We start from the raw sequence: 22093 nt of genomic DNA, 5'->3' as shown, positions 1-22093 counted from the left end.
ATGGAGGGGGCATCGTGCTGCCAGGTGGCAGTATGGAGGGGGCATCGTGCTGCCAGGTGGCAGTATGGAGGGGGCATCGTGCTGCCAGGTGGCAGTATGGAGGGGGCATCGCGCTGCCAGGTGGCAGTATGGAGGGGGCATCGTGCTGCCAGGTGGCAGTATGGAGGGGGCATCGCGCTGCCAGGTGGCAGTATGGAGGGTGCGCTGTGCTGCCAGGTGGCAGTATGGAGGGGGCATCACGCTGCCAGGTGGCAGTATGGAGGGGGCATCGCGCTGCCAGGTGGCAGTGTGGAGGGGGCATCGTGCTGCCAGGTGGCAGTATGGAGGGGACGCTGTGCTGCCAGGTGGCAGTATGGAGGGGGCATCGTGCTGCCAGGTGGCAGTATGGAGGGGACGCTGTGCTGCCAGGTGGCAGTATGGAGGGGGCATCGTGATGCCAGGTGGCAGTATGGAGGGGACGCTGTGCTGCCAGGTGGCAGTATGGAGGGGGCATCGTGCTGCCAGGTGGCAGTATGGAGGGGGCGCTGTGCTGCCAGGTGGCAGTATGGAGGGGGCGCTGTGCTGCCAGGTGGCAGTATGGAGGGGGCGCTGTGCTGCCAGGTGGCAGTATGGAGGGGGCATCGTGCTGCGAGGTGGCAGTATGGAGGGGGCATCGTGCTGCCAGGTGGCAGTATGGAGGGGACGCTGTGCTGCCAGGTGGCAGTATGGAGGGGGCATCGTGCTGCCAGGTGGCAGTATGGAGGGGGCATCGCGCTGCCAGGTGGCAGTATTGAGGGGGCATCGCGCTGCCAGGTGGCAGTATGGAGGAGATACCACGCTGCCAGGTGGCAGTATGGAGGGGGCATCGTGCTGCCAGGTGGCAGTATGGAGGGGGCATCGCGCTGCCAGGTGGCAGTATGGAGGAGATACCACGCTGCCAGGTGGCAGTATGGAGGGGACGCTGTGCTGCCAGGTGGCAGTATGGAGGGGGCATCGTGCTGCCAGGTGGCAGTATGGAGGGGGCATCGCGCTGCCAGGTGGCAGTATGGAGGGGGCATCGTGCTGCCAGGTGGCAGTATGGAGGGGGCATCGTGCTGCCAGGTGGCAGTATGGAGGGGGCATCGTGCTGCCAGGTGGCAGTATGGAGAGGGCATCGTGCTGCCAGGTGGCAGTATGGAGGGGGCATCGTGCTGCCAGGTGGCAGTATGGAGGGGGCATCGTGCTGCCAGGTGGCAGTATGGAGGGGGCATCGCGCTGCCAGGTGGCAGTATGGAGGGGGCATCGTGCTGCCAGGTGGCAGTATGGAGGGGGCATCGCGCTGCCAGGTGGCAGTATGGAGGGGGCATCGCGCTGCCAGGTGGCAGTATGGAGGGGGCATCGTGCTGCCAGGTGGCAGTATGGAGGGGGCATCGTGCTGCCAGGTGGCAGTATGGAGGGGGCATCGTGCTGCCAGGTGGCAGTATGGAGGTGGTGCTGTGCTGCCAGGTGGCAGTATGGAGGGGGCGCTGTGCTGCCAGGTGGCAGTATGGAGGGGGCATCGTGCTGCCAGGTGGCAGTATGGAGGGGGCATCGTGCTGCCAGGTGGCAGTATGGAGGGGGCGCTGTGCTGCCAGGTGGCAGTATGGAGGGGGCATCGTGCTGCCAGGTGGCAGTATGGAGGGGGCGCTGTGCTGCCAGGTGGCAGTATGGAGGGGGCGCTGTGCTGCCAGGTGGCAGTATGGAGGGGGCATCGCGCTGCCAGGTGGCAGTATGGAGGGGGCGCTGTGCTGCCAGGTGGCAGTATGGAGGGGACGCTGTGCTGCCAGGTGGCAGTATGGAGGGGCATCGTGCTGCCAGGTGGCAGTATGGAGGGGGCATCGCGCTGCCAGGTGGCAGTATGGAGGGGGCATCGCGCTGCCAGGTGGCAGTAGGGAGGGGGCATCGCGCTGCCAGGTGGCAGTATGGAGGGGGCATCGCGCTGCCAGGTGGCAGTATGGAGGGGGCATCGTGCTGCCAGGTGGCAGTACGGAGGGGGCATCGTGCTGCCAGGTGGCAGTACGGAGGGGACGCTGTGCTGCGAGGTGGCAGTATGGAGGGGGCATCGCGCTGCCAGGTGGCAGTATGGAGGGGGCATCGCGCTGCCAGGTGGCAGTATGGAGGGGGCATCGCGCTGCCAGGTGGCAGTATGGAGGGGGCATCATGCTGCCAGGTGGCAGTATGGAGGAGGCATCGTGCTGCCAGGTGGCAGTCTGGAGGGGGCATTGCGCTGCCAGGTGGCAGTATGGAGGGGGCATCGTGCTGCCAGGTGGCAGTTTGGAGGGGGCATTGCGTTGCCAGGTGGCAGTATGGAGGGGGCGCTGTGCTGCCAGGTGGCAGTATGGAGGGGACGCTGTGCTGCGAGGTGGCAGTATGGAGGGGGCATCGCGCTGCCAGGTGGCAGTAGGGAGGGGGCATCGCGCTGCCAGGTGGCAGTATGGACGGGGCATCGCGCTGCCAGGTGGCAGTATGGAGGGGGCATCATGCTGCCAGGTGGCAGTATGGAGGGGGCATCGCGCTGCCAGGTGGCAGTATGGAGGGGCATCGAACTGCCAGGTGGCAGTATGGAGGGGGCGCTGTGCTGCCAGGTGGCAGTATGGAGGGGCATCGAACTGCCAGGTGGCAGTATGGAGGGGGCGCTGTGCTGCCAGGTGGCAGTATGGAGGGGGCATCGTGCTGCGAGGTGGCAGTATGGAGGGGGCGGTGTGCTGCGAGGTGGCAGTATGGAGGGCGCATCATGCTGCCAGGTGGCAGTATGGAGGGGGCATCGCGCTGCCAGGTGGCAGTATGGAGGGCACGCTGTGCTGCCAGGTGGCAGTATGGAGGGGGCATCGCGCTGCCAGGTGGCAGTATGGACGGGGCATCGTGCTGCCAGGTGGCAGTATGGAGGGGGCATCATGCTGCCAGGTGGCAGTATGGAGGGGGCATCGCGCTGCCAGGTGGCAGTATGGAGGGGCATCGAACTGCCAGGTGGCAGTATGGAGGGGGCATCGCGCTGCCAGGTGGCAGTATGGAGGGGGCGGTGTGCTGCGAGGTGGCAGTATGGAGGGGACGCTGTGCTGCGAGGTAGCAGTATGGAGGGGGCATCATGCTGCCAGGTGGCAGTATGGAGGGGGCATCGCGCTGCCAGGTGGCAGTATGGAGGGGCATCGAACTGCCAGGTGGCAGTATGGAGGGGGCGCTGTGCTGCCAGGTGGCAGTATGGAGGGGGCATCGCGCTGCCAGGTGGCAGTATGGAGGGGCATCGAACTGCCAGGTGGCAGTATGGAGGGGACGCTGTGCTGCCAGGTGGCAGTATGGAGGGGGCATCGCGCTGCCAGGTGGCAGTATGGAGGGGGCATCGCGCTGCCAGGTGGCAGTATGGACGGGGCATCGCGCTGCCAGGTGGCAGTATGGAGGGGGCGCTGTGCTGCCAGGTGGCAGCATGGAGGGGGCATCATGCTGCCAGGTGGCAGTATGGACGGGGCATCGCGCTGCCAGGTGGCAGTATGGACGGGGCATCGCGCTGCCAGGTGGCAGTATGGAGGGGGCATCATGCTGCCAGGTGGCAGTATGGAGGGGGCATCGCGCTGCCAGGTGGCAGTATGGAGGGGGCATCGCGCTGCCAGGTGGCAGTATGGAGGGGGCATCGCGCTGCCAGGTGGCAGTATGGAGGGGACGCTGTGCTGCCAGGTGGCAGTATGGAGGGGGCATCGCGCTGCCAGGTGGCAGTATGGAGGGGGCGGTGTGCTGCCAGGTGGCAGTATGGAGGGGACGCTGTGCTGCGAGGTGGCAGTATGGAGGGGGCATCGCGCTGCCAGGTGGCAGTATGGAGGGGGCATCGCGCTGCCAGGTGGCAGTACGGAGGGGGCGGTGTGCTGCCAGGTGGCAGTATGGAGGGGGCATCGCGCTGCCAGGTGGCAGTATGGAGGGGGCATCGCGCTGCCAGGTGGCAGTATGGAGGGGGCATCACGCTGCCAGGTGGCAGTATGGAGGGGGCGCTGTGCTGCCAGGTGGCAGTATGGAGGGGACGCTGTGCTGCCAGGTGGCAGTATGGAGGGGGCATCGCGCTGCCAGGTGGCAGTACGGAGGGGGCATCACGCTGCCAGGTGGCAGTATGGAGGGGGCATCGTGCTGCCAGGTGGCAGTATGGAGGGGATGCTGTGCTGCCAGGTGGCAGTATGGAGGGGGCATCATGCTGCCAGGTGGCAGTACGGAGGGGGCGGTGTGCTGCCAGGTGGCAGTATGGAGGGGGCATCGCGCTGCCAGGTGGCAGTATGGAGGGGGCATCGCGCTGCCAGGTGGCAGTATGGAGGGGGCATCGCGCTGCCAGGTGGCAGTATGGAGGGGGCATCGCGCTGCCAGGTGGCAGTACGGAGGGGGGCGGTGTGCTGCCAGGTGGCAGTATGGAGGGGGCATCGCGCTGCCAGGTGGCAGTATGGAGGGGGCATCGTGCTGCCAGGTGGCAGTATGGAGGGGACGCTGTGCTGCCAGGTGGCAGTATGGAGGGGACGCTGTGCTGCCAGGTGGCAGTATGGAGGGGGCATCGTGCTGCCAGGTGGCAGTATGGAGGGGGCATCGCGCTGCCAGGTGGCAGTATGGAGGGGGCATCGCGCTGCCAGGTGGCAGTATGGAGGGGGCGGTGTGCTGCCAGGTGGCAGTATGGAGGGGACGCTGTGCTGCCAGGTGGCAGTATGGAGGGGGCGCTGTGCTGCCAGTTGGCAGTATGGAGGGGGCATCGTGCTGCCAGGTGGCAGTATGGAGGGGGCATCGTGCTGCCAGGTGGCAGTATGGAGGGGGCATCGTGCTGCCAGGTGGCAGTATGGAGGGGGCATCGTGCTGCCAGGTGGCAGTATGGAGGGGGCATCGTGCTGCCAGGTGGCAGTATGGAGGGGGCGCTGTGCTGCCAGGTGCCAGTATGGAGGGGACGCTGTGCTGCGAGGTGGCAGTATGGAGGGGGCATCGCGCTGCCAGGTGGCAGTATGGAGGGGGCATCGCGCTGCCAGGTGGCAGTATGGAGGGGGCATCGCGCTGCCAGGTGGCAGTATGGAGGGGGCATCGTGCTGCCAGGTGGCAGTATGGAGGGGGCATCGTGCTGCCAGGTGGCAGTATGGAGGGGGCATCGTGCTGCCAGGTGGCAGTATGGAGGGGGCGCTGTGCTGCCAGGTGGCAGTATGGAGGGGGCGCTGTGCTGCCAGGTGGCAGTATGGAGGGGCATCGTGCTGCGAGGTGGCAGTATGGAGGGGGCATCGCGCTGCCAGGTGGCAGTATGGAGGGGGCATCGCGCTGCCAGGTGGCAGTATGGAGGGGGCATCGCGCTGCCAGGTGGCAGTATGGAGGGGGCATCGTGCTGCCAGGTGGCAGTATGGAGGGGGCATCGCGCTGCCAGGTGGCAGTATGGAGGGGGCATCGTGCTGCCAGGTGGCAGTTTGGAGGGGGCATTGTGTTGCCAGGTGGCAGCATGGAGGGGGCATCGCGCTGCCAGGTGGCAGTATGGAGGGGGCATCGTGCTGCCAGGTGGCAGTTTGGAGGGGGCATTGTGTTGCCAGGTGGCAGTATGGAGGGGGCGCTGTGCTGCCAGGTGCCAGTATGGAGGGGGCATCGCGCTGCCAGGTGGCAGTATGGAGGGGGCGCTGTGCTGCCAGGTGGCAGTATGGAGGGGGCGCTGTGCTGCCAGGTGGCAGTATGGAGGGGGCATCGCGCTGCCAGGTGGCAGTACGGAGGGGGCGGTGTGCTGCCAGGTGGCAGTATGGAGGGGACGCTGTGCTGCGAGGGTGGCAGTATGGAGGGGGCATCGCGCTGCCAGGTCGCAGTATGGACGGGGCATCGCGCTGCCAGGTGGCAGTATGGAGGGGGCATCGCGCTGCCAGGTGGCAGTATGGAGGAGGCATCGCGCTGCCAGGTGGCAGTATGGAGGGGGCATCGTGCTGCCAGGTGGCAGTATGGAGGGGGCATCGCGCTGCCAGGTGGCAGTATGGAGGGGGCATCGCGCTGCCAGGTGGCAGTATGGAGGGGACGCTGTGCTGCCAGGTGGCAGTATGGAGGGGGCATCGTGCTGCCAGGTGGCAGTATGGAGGGGACGCTGTGCTGCCAGGTGGCAGTATGGAGGGGGCATCGTGCTGCCAGGTGGCAGTATGGAGGGGGCATTGCGCTGCCAGGTGGCAGTATGGAGGGGGCATCGTGCTGCCAGGTGGCAGTATGGAGGGGGCATCGTGCTGCCAGGTGGCAGTATGGAGGGGGCGCTGTGCTGCCAGGTGGCAGTATGGAGGGGGCATCGCGCTGCGAGGTGGCAGTATGGAGGGGGCGCTGTGCTGCCAGGTAGCAGTATGGAGGGGGCGCTGTGCTGCCAGGTGGCAGTATGGAGGGGCATCGCGCTGCCAGGTGGCAGTATGGAGGGGGCATTGCGCTGCCAGGTGGCAGTATGGAGGGGGCGCTGTGCTGCCAGGTAGCAGTATGGAGGGGCATCGTGCTGCGAGGTGGCAGTATGGAGGGGGCATCGCGCTGCCAGGTGGCAGTTTGGAGGGGGCATCGCGCTGCCAGGTGGCAGTATGGAGGGGGCATCGCGCTGCCAGGTGGCAGTATGGAGGGGGCATCGCGCTGCCAGGTGGCAGTATGGAGGGGGCATCGTGCTGCCAGGTGGCAGTATGGAGGGGGCGCTGTGCTGCCAGGTGGCAGTATGGAGGAGGCATCGTGCTGCCAGGTGGCAGTGTGGAGGGGGCATCGTGCTGCCAGGTGGCAGTATGGGGGGGCATTGCGCTGCCAGGTGGCAGTCTGGAGGGGGCATCGCGCTGCCAGGTGGCAGTATGGAGGGGGCATCGTGCTGCCAGGTGGCAGTCTGGAGGGGGCATTGCGCTGCCAGGTGGCAGTCTGGAGGGGGCGCTGTGCTGCCAGGTGGCAGTATGGAGGGGGCATCGTGCTGCCAGGTGGCAGTTTGGAGGGGGCATTGTGTTGCCAGGTGGCAGTATGGAGGGGGCGCTGTGCTGCCAGGTGGCAGTATGGAGGGGGCATCGCGCTGCCAGGTGGCAGTACGGAGGGGGCGGTGTGCTGCCAGGTGGCAGTATGGAGGGGGCATCGCGCTGCCAGGTCGCAGTATGGAGGGGGCATCGTGCTGCCAGGTGGCAGTATGGAGGGTGCGCTGTGCTGCCAGGTGGCAGTATGGAGGGGACGCTGTGCTGCCAGGTGGCAGTATGGAGGGGGCGCTGTGCTGCCAGGTGGCAGTATGGAGGGGGCATCGTGCTGCCAGGTGGCAGTTTGGAGGGGGCATCGCGCTGCCAGGTGGCAGTATGGAGGGGGCATCATGCTGCCAGGTGGCAGTATGGAGGGGGCGCTGTGCTGCCAGGTGGCAGTATGGAGGGGGCATCGCGCTGCCAGGTGGCAGTATGGAGGGGCATCGAACTGCCAGGTGGCAGTATGGAGGGGGCATCGTGCTGCCAGGTGGCAGTATGGAGGGGGCATCGTGCTGCCAGGTGGCAGTATGGAGGGGGCATCGTGCTGCCAGGTGGCAGTATGGAGGGGGCGCTGTGCTGCCAGGTGGCAGTATGGAGGGGGCGCTGTGCTGCCAGGTGGCAGTATGGAGGGGGCATCGCGTTGCCAGGTGGCAGTATGGAGGGGGCATCGTGCTGCCAGGTAGCAGTATGGAGGGGGCATCGTGCTGCCAGGTGGCAGTATGGAGGGGGCATCGTGCTGCCAGGTGGCAGTATGGAGGGGGCATCGTGCTGCCAGGTGGCAGTATGGAGGGGGCATCGCACTGCCAGGTGGCAGTATGGAGGGGCATCGTGCTGCCAGGTGGCAGTATGGAGGGGACGCTGTGCTGCCAGGTGGCAGTATGGAGGGGGCATCGTGCTGCCAGGTGGCAGTATGGAGGGGGCATCGCGCTGCTAGGTGGCAGTATGGAGGGGGCATCGTGCTGCCAGGTGGCAGTATGGAGGGGGCATCGTGCTGCCAGGTGGCAGTATGGAGGGGACGCTGTGCTGCGAGGTGGCAGTATGGAGGGGGCATCGCGCTGCCAGGTGGCAGTATGGAGGGGGCATCGCGCTGCCAGGTGGCAGTATGGAGGGGTCATCGCGCTGCCAGGTGGCAGTATGGAGGGGACGCTGTGCTGCCAGGTGGCAGTATGGAGGGGGCGCTGTGCTGCCAGGTGGCAGTATGGAGGGGGCATCGCGCTGCCAGGTGGCAGTATGGAGGGGACGCTGTGCTGCCAGGTGGCAGTATGGAGGGGGCATCGCGCTGCCAGGTGGCAGTATGGAGGGTGCGCTGTGCTGCCAGGTGGCAGTATGGAGGGGCATCGAGCTGCCAGGTGGCAGTATGGAGGGGGCGCTGTGCTGCCAGGTGGCAGTATGGAGGGGCATCGAGCTGCCAGGTGGCAGTATGGAGGGGGCATCGTGCTGCCAGGTGGCAGTTTGGAGGGGGCATCGCGCTGCCAGGTGGCAGTATGGAGGGGGCATCGTGCTGCCAGGTGGCAGTATGGAGGGGACGCTGTGCTGCGAGGTGGCAGTATGGAGGGGGCATCGCGCTGCCAGGTGGCAGTATGGAGGGGGCATCGCGCTGCCAGGTGGCAGTATGGAGGGGTCATCGCGCTGCCAGGTGGCAGTATGGAGGGGACGCTGTGCTGCCAGGTGGCAGTATGGAGGGGGCGCTGTGCTGCCAGGTGGCAGTATGGAGGGGGCATCGCGCTGCCAGGTGGCAGTATGGAGGGGACGCTGTGCTGCCAGGTGGCAGTATGGAGGGGGCATCGCGCTGCCAGGTGGCAGTATGGAGGGTGCGCTGTGCTGCCAGGTGGCAGTATGGAGGGGCATCGAGCTGCCAGGTGGCAGTATGGAGGGGGCGCTGTGCTGCCAGGTGGCAGTATGGAGGGGCATCGAGCTGCCAGGTGGCAGTATGGAGGGGGCATCGTGCTGCCAGGTGGCAGTTTGGAGGGGGCATCGCGCTGCCAGGTGGCAGTATGGAGGGGGCATCATGCTGCCAGGTGGCAGTATGGAGGGGGCATCATGCTGCGAGGTGGCAGTATGGAGGGGGCGCTGTGCTGCCAGGTGGCAGTATGGAGGGGGCATCGTGCTGCCAGGTGGCAGTATGGAGGGGGCGCTGTGCTGCCAGGTGGCAGTATGGAGGGGGCATCGTGCTGCCAGGTGGCAGTATGGAGGGGGCGCTGTGCTGCCAGGTAGCAGTATGGAGGGGGCATCGCGCTGCCAGGTGGCAGTATGGAGGGGGCATCGCGCTGCCAGGTGGCAGTATGGAGGGGGCATCGTGCTGCCAGGTGGCAGTATGGAGGGGGCATCGCGCTGCCAGGTGGCAGGATGGAGGGGGCATCGTGCTGCCAGGTGGCAGTATGGAGGGGGCATCGCGCTGCCAGGTGGCAGTATGGAGGGGGCATCGTGCTGCCAGGTGGCAGTATGGAGGGGGCATCGCGCTGCCAGGTGGCAGTGTGGAGGGGGCATCGTGCTGCCAGGTGGCAGTATGGAGGGGGCATCGCGCTGCCAGGTGGCAGTATGGAGGGGGCATCGCGCTGCCAGGTGGCAGTATGGAGGGGGCGCTGTGCTGCCAGGTGGCAGTATGGAGGGGGCATCGCGCTGCCAGGTGGCAGTATGGAGGGGGCATCGTGCTGCCAGGTGGCAGTATGGAGGGGGCGCTGTGCTGCCAGGTGGCAGTATGGAGGGGGCATCGTGCTGCCAGGTGGCAGTATGGAGGGGGCATCGCGCTGCCAGGTGGCAGTGTGGAGGGGGCATCGTGCTGTCAGGTGGCAGTATGGAGGGGGCATCGTGCTGCCAGGTGGCAGTATGGAGGGGGCATCGCGCTGCCAGGTGGCAGTATGGAGGTGGTGCTGTGCTGCCAGGTGGCAGTATGGAGGGGGCATCGTGCTGCCAGGTGGCAGTATGGAGGGGGCATCGCGCTGCCAGGTGGCAGTATGGAGGGGGCATCGCGCTGCCAGGTAGCAGTATGGAGGGGGCATCGTGCTGCCAGGTGGCAGTATGGAGGTGGTGCTGTGCTGCCAGGTGGCAGTATGGAGGGGGGCATCGTGCTGCCAGGTGGCAGTATGGAGGGGGCATCGCGCTGCCAGGTAGCAGTATGGAGGGGGCATCGTGCTGCCAGGTAGCAGTATGGAGGGGGCATCGTGCTGCCAGGTGGCAGTATGGAGGGGCATCGCACTGCCAGGTGGCAGTATGGAGGGGGCATCGCGCTGCGAGGTGGCAGTATGGAGGGGGCATCGTGCTGCCAGGTGGCAGTATGGAGGGGACGCTGTGCTGCCAGGTGGCAGTATGGAGGGGGCATCGCGCTGCCAGGTGGCAGTATGGAGGGGGCATCGTGCTGCCAGGTGGCAGTATGGAGGGGACGCTGTGCTGCCAGGTGGCAGTATGGAGGGGGCATCGTGCTGCCAGGTGGCAGTATGGAGGGGACGCTGTGCTGCCAGGTGGCAGTATGGAGGGGGCATCGTGCTGCCAGGTGGCAGTATGGGGGGGGACGCTGTGCTGCCAGGTGGCAGTATGGGGGGGCATCGCGCTGCCAGGTGACAATATGGAGGGGGCATCGTGCTGCCAGGTGGCAGTATGGAGGGGACGCTGTGCTGCCAGTTGGCAGTATGGAGGGGGCATCGCGCTGCCACGTGGCAGTATGGAGGGGGCATCGCGCTGCCGGGTGGCAGTATGGAGGGGGCATCGTGCTGCCAGGTGGCAGTATGGAGGGGGCATCGCGCTGCCAGGTAGCAGTATGGAGGGGGCATCGCGCTGCCAGGTGGCAGTATGGAGGGGGCGCTGTGCTGCGAGGTAGCAGTATGGAGGGGGCATCGCGCTGCCAGGTAGCAGTATTGAGGGGGCATCGCGCTGCCAGGTGGCAGTATGGAGGGGGCATCGCGCTGCCAGGTAGCAGTATGGAGGGGGCGCTGTGCTGCCAGGTAGCAGTATGGAGGGGGCATCGTGCTGCCAGGTAGCAGTATGGAGGGGGCATCGCGCTGCCAGGTGGCAGTATGGAGGGGGCATCGCGCTGCCAGGTGGCAGTATGGAGGGGGCATCGCACTGCCAGGTGGCAGTATGGAGGGGGCGCTGTGCTGCCAGGTAGCAGTATGGAGGGGGCATCGCGCTGCTAGGTGGCAGTATGGAGGGGGCGCTGTGCTGTCAGGTGGCAGTATGGAGGGGGCATCGCACTGCCAGGTAGCAGTATGGAGGGGGCATCGTGCTGCCAGGTGGCAGTATGGAGGGGGCATCGCGCTGCCAGGTGGCAGTATGGAGGGGGCATCGCGCTGCCAGGTGGCAGTACAGAGGGGACGCTGTGCTGCCAGGTCGCAGTATGGAGGGGGCATCGCGCTGCCAGGTAGCAGTATGGAGGGGGCATCGCGCTGCCAGGTGGCAGTATGGAGGGGGCATCGCGCTGCCAGGTGGCAGTATGGAGGGGGCATCGCGCTGCCAGGTAGCAGTATGGAGGGGGCATCGTGCTGCCAGGTGGCAGTATGGAGGGGGCATCGCGCTGCCAGGTGGCAGTATGGAGGGGGAATCGCGCTGCCAGGTGGCAGTACAGAGGGGACGCTGTGCTGCCAGGTCGCAGTATGGAGGGGGCATCGCGCTGCCAGGTAGCAGTATGGAGGGGGCATCGCGCTGCCAGGTGGCAGTATGGAGGGGGCATCGCGCTGCCAGGTAGCAGTATGGAGGGGGCATCGCGCTGCCAGGTGGCAGTATGGAGGGGGCATCGCGCTGCCAGGTGGCAGTATGGAGGGGGCATCGCGCTGCCAGGTAGCAGTATGGAGGGGGCGCTGTGCTGCCAGGTAGCAGTATGGAGGGGGCATCGTGCTGCCAGGTAGCAGTATGGAGGGGGCATCGTGCTGCCAGGTGGCAGTATGGAGGGGGCATCGCGCTGCCAGGTGGCAGTATGGAGGGGGCATCGCACTGCCAGGTGGCAGTATGGAGGGGGCATCGTGCTGCCAGGTGGCAGTATGGAGGGGGCATCGCGCTGCCAGGTGGCAGTATGGAGGGGGCGCGTGCTGCCAGGTAGCAGTATGGAGGGGGCATCGCGCTGCCAGGTGGCAGTATGGAGGGGGCATCGTGCTGCCAGGTGGCAGTGTGGAGGGGGCATCGTGCTGCCAGGTGGCAGTGTGGAGGGGGCATCGTGCTGCCAGGTGGCAGTATGGAGGGGGCATCGCGCTGCCAGGTGGCAGTGTGGAGGGGGCATCGTGCTGCCAGGTGGCAGTATGGAGGGGGCATTGCGCTGCCAGGTGGCAGTATGGAGGGGGCGCTGTGCTGCCAGGTGGCAGTATGGAGGGGGCATCGCGCTGCCAGGTGGCAGTATGGAGGGGGCATCGTGCTGCCAGGTGGCAGTATGGAGGGGGCATCGCGCTGCCAGGTGGCAGTATGGAGGGGGCATCGTGCTGCCAGGTGGCAGTATGGAGGGGGCATCGCGCTGCCAGGTGGCAGTATGGAGGGGGCATCGTGCTGCCAGGTGGCAGTATGGAGGGGGCATTGCGCTGCCAGGTGGCAGTATGGAGGGGGCGCTGTGCTGCCAGGTGGCAGTATGGAGGGGGTGCTGTGCCACCGGACAGTCTTTCTAGCAGATCAATGTTTTGGAAAAAATTTTAATTACCCAATTCTTTTTTCCAATTAAGGGGCAATTTATCGTGGCCAATCCTCCTACCCGGCACATCTTTGGGTTGTGGGGGCGAACCCCACGCAGACACGGGGAGAATGTGCAAACTCCCCACGGACAGTGACACCGCAGCCGGGTTTCGGACCTGGGGCCTCGTCGCCGTGAGGCAGCAGTGCTAACCACTGTGCCATCGTACCACCCGACTTTTAAATCTATGTTAAACCAAGACCTATGGTCGGTCCTCAGGTAAAAGATGCTGAATGACTATTTCCATAAAGAGGTGGTTTACTCGGAGGTGGGGCGTGGCTCACTTCCATCCCTCAACCAGCACTATGAACACTGATCTGATTGCAGTGTGTGGGAGCTTGCTGTGCACCAATTGGCTGCTGCGTCTCTTGCATTACAACAGTGACCCTACTTCTGAGGCAGTAAGGGATGCCCCGGGGAGGTGCCCGTTCTTCTTTATTCAGCAGCAGTCCCACTCGAGACTAACACAGCAGAATGCCACTTACTAGGTCGGAATGTACACCTGCTTCAATTTGCTGTCGGCTTCAGCCACTTTCAGCCTTTTCTGAAACAAAAAAAAAGGAGAGTGTATGAAAGGCACCCGACACTCACAACCGTGGTCAGGTCACGGCACAGCAGCTCACGGCAACGGGACACATCCTGCGCGGGGGTCAGCTCTGGGACACCCTGGGCATCGGCCGTGGGGACGGCCCTGTCAGCACGAATTCAGGAGGGCGCAGCACCTGCATCTGCGGGGAAGTGGATTCGGAGTGGGGAAAGTGCTGAATACGTTACTGGCCCCTCTCACACACAGTAGGTCTGCTCAAGGAGACATTCAGCAGAACCAGGTACAGCGAAAGGTGGTACAGATTGATAGCTGAGCACCTGCACTCTCAGTAGAGGATACATAACTGACTCAACTGTGCTGTAATGTTCTAAAGCTCACCCAACAGAAAGGTTAACATCTTTTTTTTTTCTTTTTTAAAATTTAGAGTACCCAATTCATTTTTTTCCCAATTCAGGGGCAATTTAGCGTGGCCAATCCACCTGCCCTGCACATCTTTGGGTCGTGGGGGCGAGGCCCACGCAGACACGGGGAGAATGTGCAAACTCCACACGGACGGTGACTCAGAGCCGGGATCGAACGCGAGTTCTCGGCGCCATGAGACAGCAGTGCTAACCACTGCGCCGTCGTGCTGGAAGGCATTACCGAAATAAATCTAGTAACCACTGCTAAAAGAACTAATCTTTGTCATTAAGCCTGGGAGGAAGGGCTTGCTGCACGAGGAGAGATCGAATAGATCAGGCTGCGGTTTCCTGAGTTTAGAAGAATGCGGGGTAATTGATGGGAAATATAATATTCTTCAGGGCCTTGGCAGGGTAGATGCTGAAAAGAAATGTTTCCCCCCCAGCCGGATCGAAGCCCCAGAATAAGCGGTCAGTGGTTCAGGGGCGAGATGGGAAGAATTGTCTTTGCTCAAACGTTTGTGAAACTTTGGGAATTCTAGAATCCAGGGAACTGTACATTCAAGGGAAAGGACGGGAGTCTTTTGGGGAATTAAGGTTTCTGGGGATAGTGCGAGAGGTTGGAATTGATCAGCCATATTCTTGTTGGAAAGCGGAGTGGATTCCAGCTCCGTTTTTGTTGTGTTCAAAACAGTGACACAATCACACCTGTCCTTTCTTAATAGATGAGGCAGAATCTGACGAGAGTGGTTTGTCACATTCAGTGAAAACATGGTGACATGCCCCATTAACTAAGAACAGTCACTAAAAATCAATCAGTTTCCAGACTGCGCAGGCTTTAGCTGTTCACTGTTAACGAAGTAGAAATCTCCATCTCACCTGCTGGATGTATCGGTCTGTAGTCTTCCACATGTAATAAAACTGGACTATACTGGCCAGTGACTTCCAGGGAAGCTGCAATAAGGAGAGAAGCAATGAGAGTGAGACAGAAGATGATTAGGATGGTGTGGGGTGGTGTACGGAGGAGACACAGACAGAGCGCAAGAGAGAGGGATAGAATGCGTGAGAGCACTTGTGAGATAGAAAGAATATAAGTGAGACAGAGAAAGGGCAGAGAGAGAGGGTGAGGGCAGAGAGAGAGAGAGAGAGAGAGAGAGAGGGTGAGGGCAGAGAGAGAGAGAGAGAGAGAGAGGGCAGAGAAAGAGGGGGTGAGGGCAGAGAGAGAGAGAGGGTGAGGGCAGAGAGAGAGAGAGAGAGAGGGCAGAGAAAGAGGGGGTGAGGGCAGAGAGAGAGAGAGGGTGAGGGCAGAGAGAGAGAGGGCAGAGAAAGAGGGGGTGAGGGCAGAGAGAGAGAGAGGGTGAGGGCAGAGAGAGAGGGTGAGGGCAGAGAAAGAGGGGGTGAGGGCAGAGAGAGAGGGGGGAGGGCAGAGAGAGAGAGAGAGGGGGGGAGGGCAGAGAGAGAGAGAGAGGGGGGGCAGAGAAAGAGGGGGTGAGGGCAGAGAGAGGGGGTGAGGGCAGAGAGAGGGGGTGAGGGCAGAGAGAGGGGGTGAGGGCAGAGAGAGGGGGTGAGGGCAGAGAGAGGGGGTGAGGGCAGAGAGAGGGGGTGAGGGCAGAGAGAGGGGGTGAGGGCAGAGAGAGGGGGTGAGGGCAGAGAGAGGGGGTGAGGGCAGAGAGAGGGGGTGAGGGCAGAGAGAGGGGGTGAGGGCAGAGAGAGGGGGTGAGGGCAGAGAGAGGGGGTGAGGGCAGAGAGAGGGGGTGAGGGCAGAGAGAGGGGGTGAGGGCAGAGAGAGGGGGGAGGGCAGAGAAAGAGGGTGAGGGCAGAGAAAGAGGGGGTGAGGGCAGAGAGAGAGAGGGTGAGGGCAGAGAGACAGGGTGAGGGCAGAGAAAGAGGGGGTGAGTGCAGAGAGAGAGAGAGAGAGAGAGAGAGAGAGGGTGAGGGCAGAGAGAGAGAGAGAGAGAGGGTGAGGGCAGAGTGAGAGAGAGAGAGACAGAGAGAGAAACAGAGAGAGAGAGAAACAGAGAGAGAGAGAGACAGAGAGGGAGACAGAGAGGGAGACAGAGAGGGAGACAGAGAGGGAGACAGAGAGGGAGACAGAGAGGGAGACAGAGAGGGAGACAGAGAGGGAGACAGAGAGGGAGGGAGAGACAGAGAGGGAGATTTTATTTCAACTCTCAGAACAGATATGATGGACGCTAAAGGTGACTGAATTAGTGGCAGACAAGGTAATCATTTTGATAGAGATGCTGATGAAGAGTGGGTGCTCTCCACTCGCCCACTCAGCTAACCCGGCAGGAGGTCCCAACATTCAGCTGACTTACTCAGTTTATGGAGCACGCCGTTTCACTGAAACCAGGATTTTACACCGTCCCCTTGGACAAACCAGAGCTTTTCCAAACTTTACTGCTTGTATCCTTCACCCAGTACCCGTATATCCACTGACCAATATCCCACACTCAGTACCCGTGTATCCACTGACCAGTATCCTTCACCCAGTACCCGTGTATCCACTGACCAGTATCTATCACCCAGTACCCATGTATCCACTGACCAGTATCCCACACTCAGTACCCGTGTATCCACTGACCAGTATCCTTCACCCAGTACCCGTGTATCCACTGACCAGTATCCTTCACCCAGTACCCGTGTATCCACTGACCAGTATCCCACACTCAGTACCCGTGTATCCACTGACCAGTATCCTTCACCCAGTACCCGTGTACCCACTGACCAGTATCCTTCACCCAGTACCCGTGTACCCACTGACCAGTATCTATCACCCAGTACCCGTGTATCCACTGACCAGTATCCTTCACCCAGTACCCGTGTACCCACTGACCAGTATCTATCACCCAGTACCCGTGTATCCACTGACCAGTATCCCTCACCCAGTATCCGTGTATCCACTGACCAGTATCCCACACCCAGTACCCGTGTATCCACTGACCAGTATCCCTGACCAAGTACCCATGTATCCACTGACCAGTATCCTTCACCCAGTACCCGTGTATCCACTGACCAGTATCCCTCACCCAGTGCCCGTGTATCCACTGACCAGTATCCCTCACCCAGTACCCGTGTATCCACTGACCAGTATCCCTCACCCAGTACCCGTGTATCCACTGACCAGTATCCTTCACCCAGTACCCGTGTATCCACTGACCAGTGTCCCTCACCCAGTACCCGTGTATCCACTGACCAGTATCCCTCACCCAGTACCCGTCTATCCACTGACCAGTATCCCTCACCCAGTACCCGTGTATCCACTGACCAGTATCCCACACCCAGTACCCGTATATCCACTGACCAGTATCACGCACCCAGTACCCGTGTATCCACTGACCAGTGTCCCTCACCCAGTACCCATGTATCCACTGACCAGTATCCCTCACCCAGTACCCGTGTATCCACTGACCAGTATCCCTCACCCAGTACCCGTGTATCCACTGACGAGTATCTATCACCCAGTACCCGTGTATCCACTGACCAGTATCCTTCACCCAGTACCCGTATATCCACTGACCAGTATCCCTCACCAAGTACCCGTGTATCCACTGACCAGTATCCCTCACCCAGTACACGTGTATCCACTGACCAGTATCCCTCACCCAGTACCCGTGTATCCACTGACCAGTATCTATCACCCAGTACTCGTGTATCCACTGACCAGTATCTATCACCCAGTACCCGTGTGTCCACTGACCAGTATCCCTCACCCAGTACCCGTGTATCCACTGACCAGTATCTATCACCCAGTACCCGTGTATCCACTGACCAGTATCCTTCACCCAGTACCCGTATATCCACTGACCAGAATCCCTCACCAAGTACCCGTGTATCCACTGACCAGTATCCCTCACCCAGTACACGTGTATCCACTGACCAGTATCCCTCACCCAGTACCCGTGTATCCACTGACCAGTATCTATCACCCAGTACTCGTGTATCCACTGACCAGTATCCTTCACCCAGCACCCGTGTATCCACTGACCAGTATCTATCACCCAGTGCCCATGTATCCACTGACCAGTATCCCTCACCCAGTACCCGTGTATCCACTGACCAGTATCCCTCACCCAGTACCCGTGTATCCACTGACCAGTATCCCTCACCCAGTACCCGTGTATCCACTGACTAGTATACCGCACCCAGAACCCGTGTATCCACTGACCAGTATCTATCACCCAGTACCCGTGTATCCACTGACCAGTATCCCGCACCCAGTACCCGTGTATCCACTGACCAGGATCTATTACCTAGTACCCGTGTATCCACTGACCAGTATCCCTCACCCAGTACCCGTGTATCCACTGACCAGTATCCATCACCCAGTAACCGTGTATCCACTGACCAGTAACCCTCACCCAGTACCCGTGTATCCACTGACCAGAATCCTTCATCCAGTACCCGTGTATCCACTGACCAGTATCCCTCACCCAGTACCCGTGTATCCACTGACCAGTATCTATCACCTAGTACCCATGTATCCACTGACCAGTATCCCTCACCCAGTACCCGTGTATACACTGACCAATACCTATCACCCAGTACCCGTGTATCCACTGACCAGTATCTATCACCCAGTGCCCGTGTATCCACTGACCAGTACCTATCACCCAGTACCCGTGTATCCACTGACCAGTATCTATCACCCAGTACCCGTGTATCCACTGACCAGTATCCCTCACCCAGTACCCGTGTATACACTGACCAGTATCCCACACCCAGTACCCGTGTATCCACTGACCAGTATATATCTCTCAGTACACGTGTATCCACTGACCAGTATCCCTCACCCAGTACCCGTATATCCACTGACCAGTATCCCGCACCCAGTACCCGTGTATCCACTGACCAGTATCCCTCACCCAGTACACGTGTATCCACTGACCAGTATCCCTCACCCAGTACCCGTGTATCCAGTGACCAGTATCCCTCACCCAGTACCCATGTATCCACTGACCAGTATCTATCTCCCAGTACCCATGTATCCACTGACCAATATCCCACACTCAGTACCAGTGTATCCACTGACCAGTATCCCACACCCACTACCCGTAAATCCACTGACCAGTATCTATCACCCAGTACCCGTGTATCCACTGACCAGTATCTATCACCCAGTACCCGTGTATCCACTGACCAGTATCTATCACCCAGTACCCGTGTATCCACTGACCAGTATCTATCACTCAGTACCCGTGTATCCACTGACCAGTATCCGACACTCAGTACCCGTGTATCCACTGACCAGTATCCCGCACCCAGTACCCGTGTATCCACTGACCAGTATCCCACACCCACTACCCGTAAATCCACTGACCAGTATCTATCACCCAGTGCCCGTGTATCCACTGACCAGTATCTATCACCCAGTACCCGTGTATCCACTGACCAGTATCTATCACCCAGTACCCGTGTATCCACTGACCAATATCCCTCACCCAGCACCCGTGTATCCACTGACCGGTATCCCTCACCCAGTACCCGTGTATCCACTGACCAATATCCCTCACCCAGTACCCGTGTATCCACTGACCAGTATCCCACACCCAGTACCCGTGTATCCACTGACCAGCATCCCTCACTCAGTACCCGTGTATCCACTGACCAGTATCTATCAGCCAGTATCCGTGTATCCACTGACCAGTATCCCATACTCAGTACCCATGTATCATAGAACATAGAACAATACAGCGCAGTACAGGCCCTTCGGCCCACGATGTTGCACCGAAACAAAAGCCATCTAACCTACACTATGCCATTATCATCCATATGTTTATCCAATAAACTTTTAAATGCCCTCAATGTTGGCGAGTTCACGACTGTAGCAGGTAGGGCATTCCATGGCCTCACTACTCTTTGCGTAAAGAACCTACCTCTGACCCCTGTCCTATATCTATTACCCATCAGTTTAAAGTTGTGTCCCCTCCTGCCAGCCATTTCCATCCGCGGGAGAAGGCTCTCACTGTCCACCCTATCCAACCCCCTGATCATTTTGTATGCCTCTATTAAGTCTCCTCTTAACCTTCTTCTCTCCAACGAAAACAACCTCAAGTCCATAAGCCTTTCCTCATAAGATTTTCCCTCCATACCAGGCAACATCCTGGTAAATCTCCTCTGCACCCGCTCCAAAGCCTCCACCTCCTTCCTATAATGCGGTGACCAGAACTGTACGCAATACTCCAAATGCGGCCGTACCAGAGTTCTGTACAGCTGCAACATGACCTCCCGACTCCGGAACTCAATCCCTCTACCAATAAAGGCCAACACTCCATAGGCCTTCTTCACAACCCTATCAACCTGGGTGGCAACTTTCAGGGATCTATGTACATGGACACCTAGATCCCTCTGCTCATCCACTTTCAAGAACTTTACCATTAGCCAAATATTCCGCATTCCTGTTATTCCTTCCAAAGTGAATCACCTCACACTTCTCTACATTAAACTCCATTTGCCACCTCTCAGCCCAGCTCTGCAGCTTATCTATATCCCTCTGTAACCTGCTACATCCTTCCACACTATCGACAACACCACCGACTTTAGTATCGTCTGCAAATTTACTCACCCACCCTTCTGCGCCTTCCTCTAGGTCATTGATAAAAATGACAAACAGCAACGGCCCCAGAACAGATCCTTGTGGTACTCCACTTGTGACTGTACTCCATTCTGAACATTTCCCATCAACCACCACCCTCTGTCTTCTTTCAGCTAGCCAACGTCTGATCCACATCTCTAAATCACCCTCAATCCCCAGCCTCCGTATTTTCTGCAATAGCCTACCGTGGGGAACCTTATCAAACGCTTTGCTGAAATCCATATACACCACATCAACTGGTCTACCCTCATCTACCTGTTCAGTCACCTTCGCAAAGAACTCAATAAGGTTTGTGAGGCATGACCTACCCTTCACAAAGCCATGCTGACTATCCCTGATCATATTATTCCTATCTAGATGATTATAAATCTTGTCTCTTATAATCCCCTCCAAGACTTTACCCACTACAGACGTGAGGCTCACCGGTCTATAGTATCCACTGACCAGTATCCCTCACCCAGTACCCGTGTATCCACTGACCAGTATCTATCACCCAGTACCGGTGTATCCACTGACCAATATCCCTCACCCAGTACCCGTGTATCCACTGACCAGTATCCCTCACCCAGTATCCGTGTATCCACTGACCAGTATCCCTCACCCAGTACCCGTGTATCCACTGACCAGTATCCCTCAGCCAGTACCCGTGTATCCACTGACCAGTATCCTTCACCCAGTACCCGTGTATCCACTGACCAGTAACCTTCACCCAGTACCCGTGTATCCACTGACCAGTATCCCTCACTCAGTACCCGTGTGTCCACTGACCAGTATCTATCACCCAGTGCCCGTGTATCCACTGACCAGTACCTATCACCCAGTACCCGTGTATCCACTGACTAGTATCTATCACCCAGTACCCGTGTATCCACTGACCAGTATCCCTCACCCAGTACCCGTATATCCACTGACCAGTATCCCTCACACAGTACCCGTATATCCACTGACCAGTATCCCTCACCCAGTACCCGTGTATCCACTGACCAGTATCCCTCACCCAGTACCCGTATATCCACTGACCAGTATCCCACACCCAGAACCCGTGTATCCACTGACCAGTATCCCTCACCCAGTACACGTGTATCCACTGACCAGTATATATCTCTCAGTACACGTGTATCCACTGACCAGTATCCCTCACCCAGTACCCGTATATCCACTGACCAGTATCCCGCACCCAGTACCCGTGTATCCACTGACCAGTATCCCACACCCAGAACCCGTGTATCTAGTGACCAGTATCCCTCACCCAGTACCAGTGTATCCACTGACCAGTATCTATCACCCAGTACCCGTGTATCCACTGACCAGTATCCCACACCCAGTACCCGTAAATCCACTGACCAGTATCCCTCACCCAGTACCCGTGTATCCACTGACCAGTATCCCGCACCCAGTACCAGTGTATCCACTGACCAGTATCCCACGCCCAGTACCCGTAAATCCACTGACCAGTATCCCTCACCCAGCACACGTGTATCCATTGACCAGTATCCCTCACCCAGTACCCGTGTATCCACTGACCAGTATCCCTCACCCAGTACCCTTGTATCCACTGACCAGTATCCCTCACCCAGTACCCGTGTATCCACTGACCAGTATCCCTCACCCAGTACCCGTGTATCCACTGACCAGTATCCCTCACCCAGTACCTTACTGACCAGTATCCCTCACCCAGTACCCATGTATCCACTGACCATTATACCTCGCCCAGCACCCGTGTATCCACTGACCAGTATCTATCACCCAGTGCCCATGTATCCACTGACCAGTATCCCTCACCCAGTACCTGTGTATCCACTGACCAGTATCCCTCACCCAGTACCCGTGTATCCACTGACCAGTATCCCTCACCCAGTACCCGTGTATCCACTGACCAGTATCTATCACCCAGTGCCCATGTATCCACTGACCAGTATCTATCACCCAGTATCCGTGTATCCACTGACCAGTATCCCTCACCCAGTACCAGTGTATCTAGTGACCAGT

General features: G+C 60.3%; 1 protein-coding gene across 1 annotated transcript in view; it reads right to left on the bottom strand.

Moving 5' to 3' along the window:
• Positions 1-22093, bottom strand: part of LOC140399838 (metastasis-associated protein MTA2-like) — a 109972-nt gene that overhangs the window by 67833 nt on the left and 20046 nt on the right. The window contains 2 exon segments of the mRNA XM_072489292.1: positions 13050-13108; positions 14389-14463. Of these exon segments, the coding sequence (XP_072345393.1) occupies positions 13050-13108; positions 14389-14463 (134 nt within the window).

The sequence above is a fragment of the Scyliorhinus torazame genome, chromosome 24, assembly GCF_047496885.1.
Source record: "Scyliorhinus torazame isolate Kashiwa2021f chromosome 24, sScyTor2.1, whole genome shotgun sequence".
NCBI lineage: Eukaryota > Metazoa > Chordata > Chondrichthyes > Carcharhiniformes > Scyliorhinidae > Scyliorhinus > Scyliorhinus torazame.
Note: the sequence above shows the minus strand (reverse complement) of the source record. Positions and strands in the feature narration are given on the sequence as shown.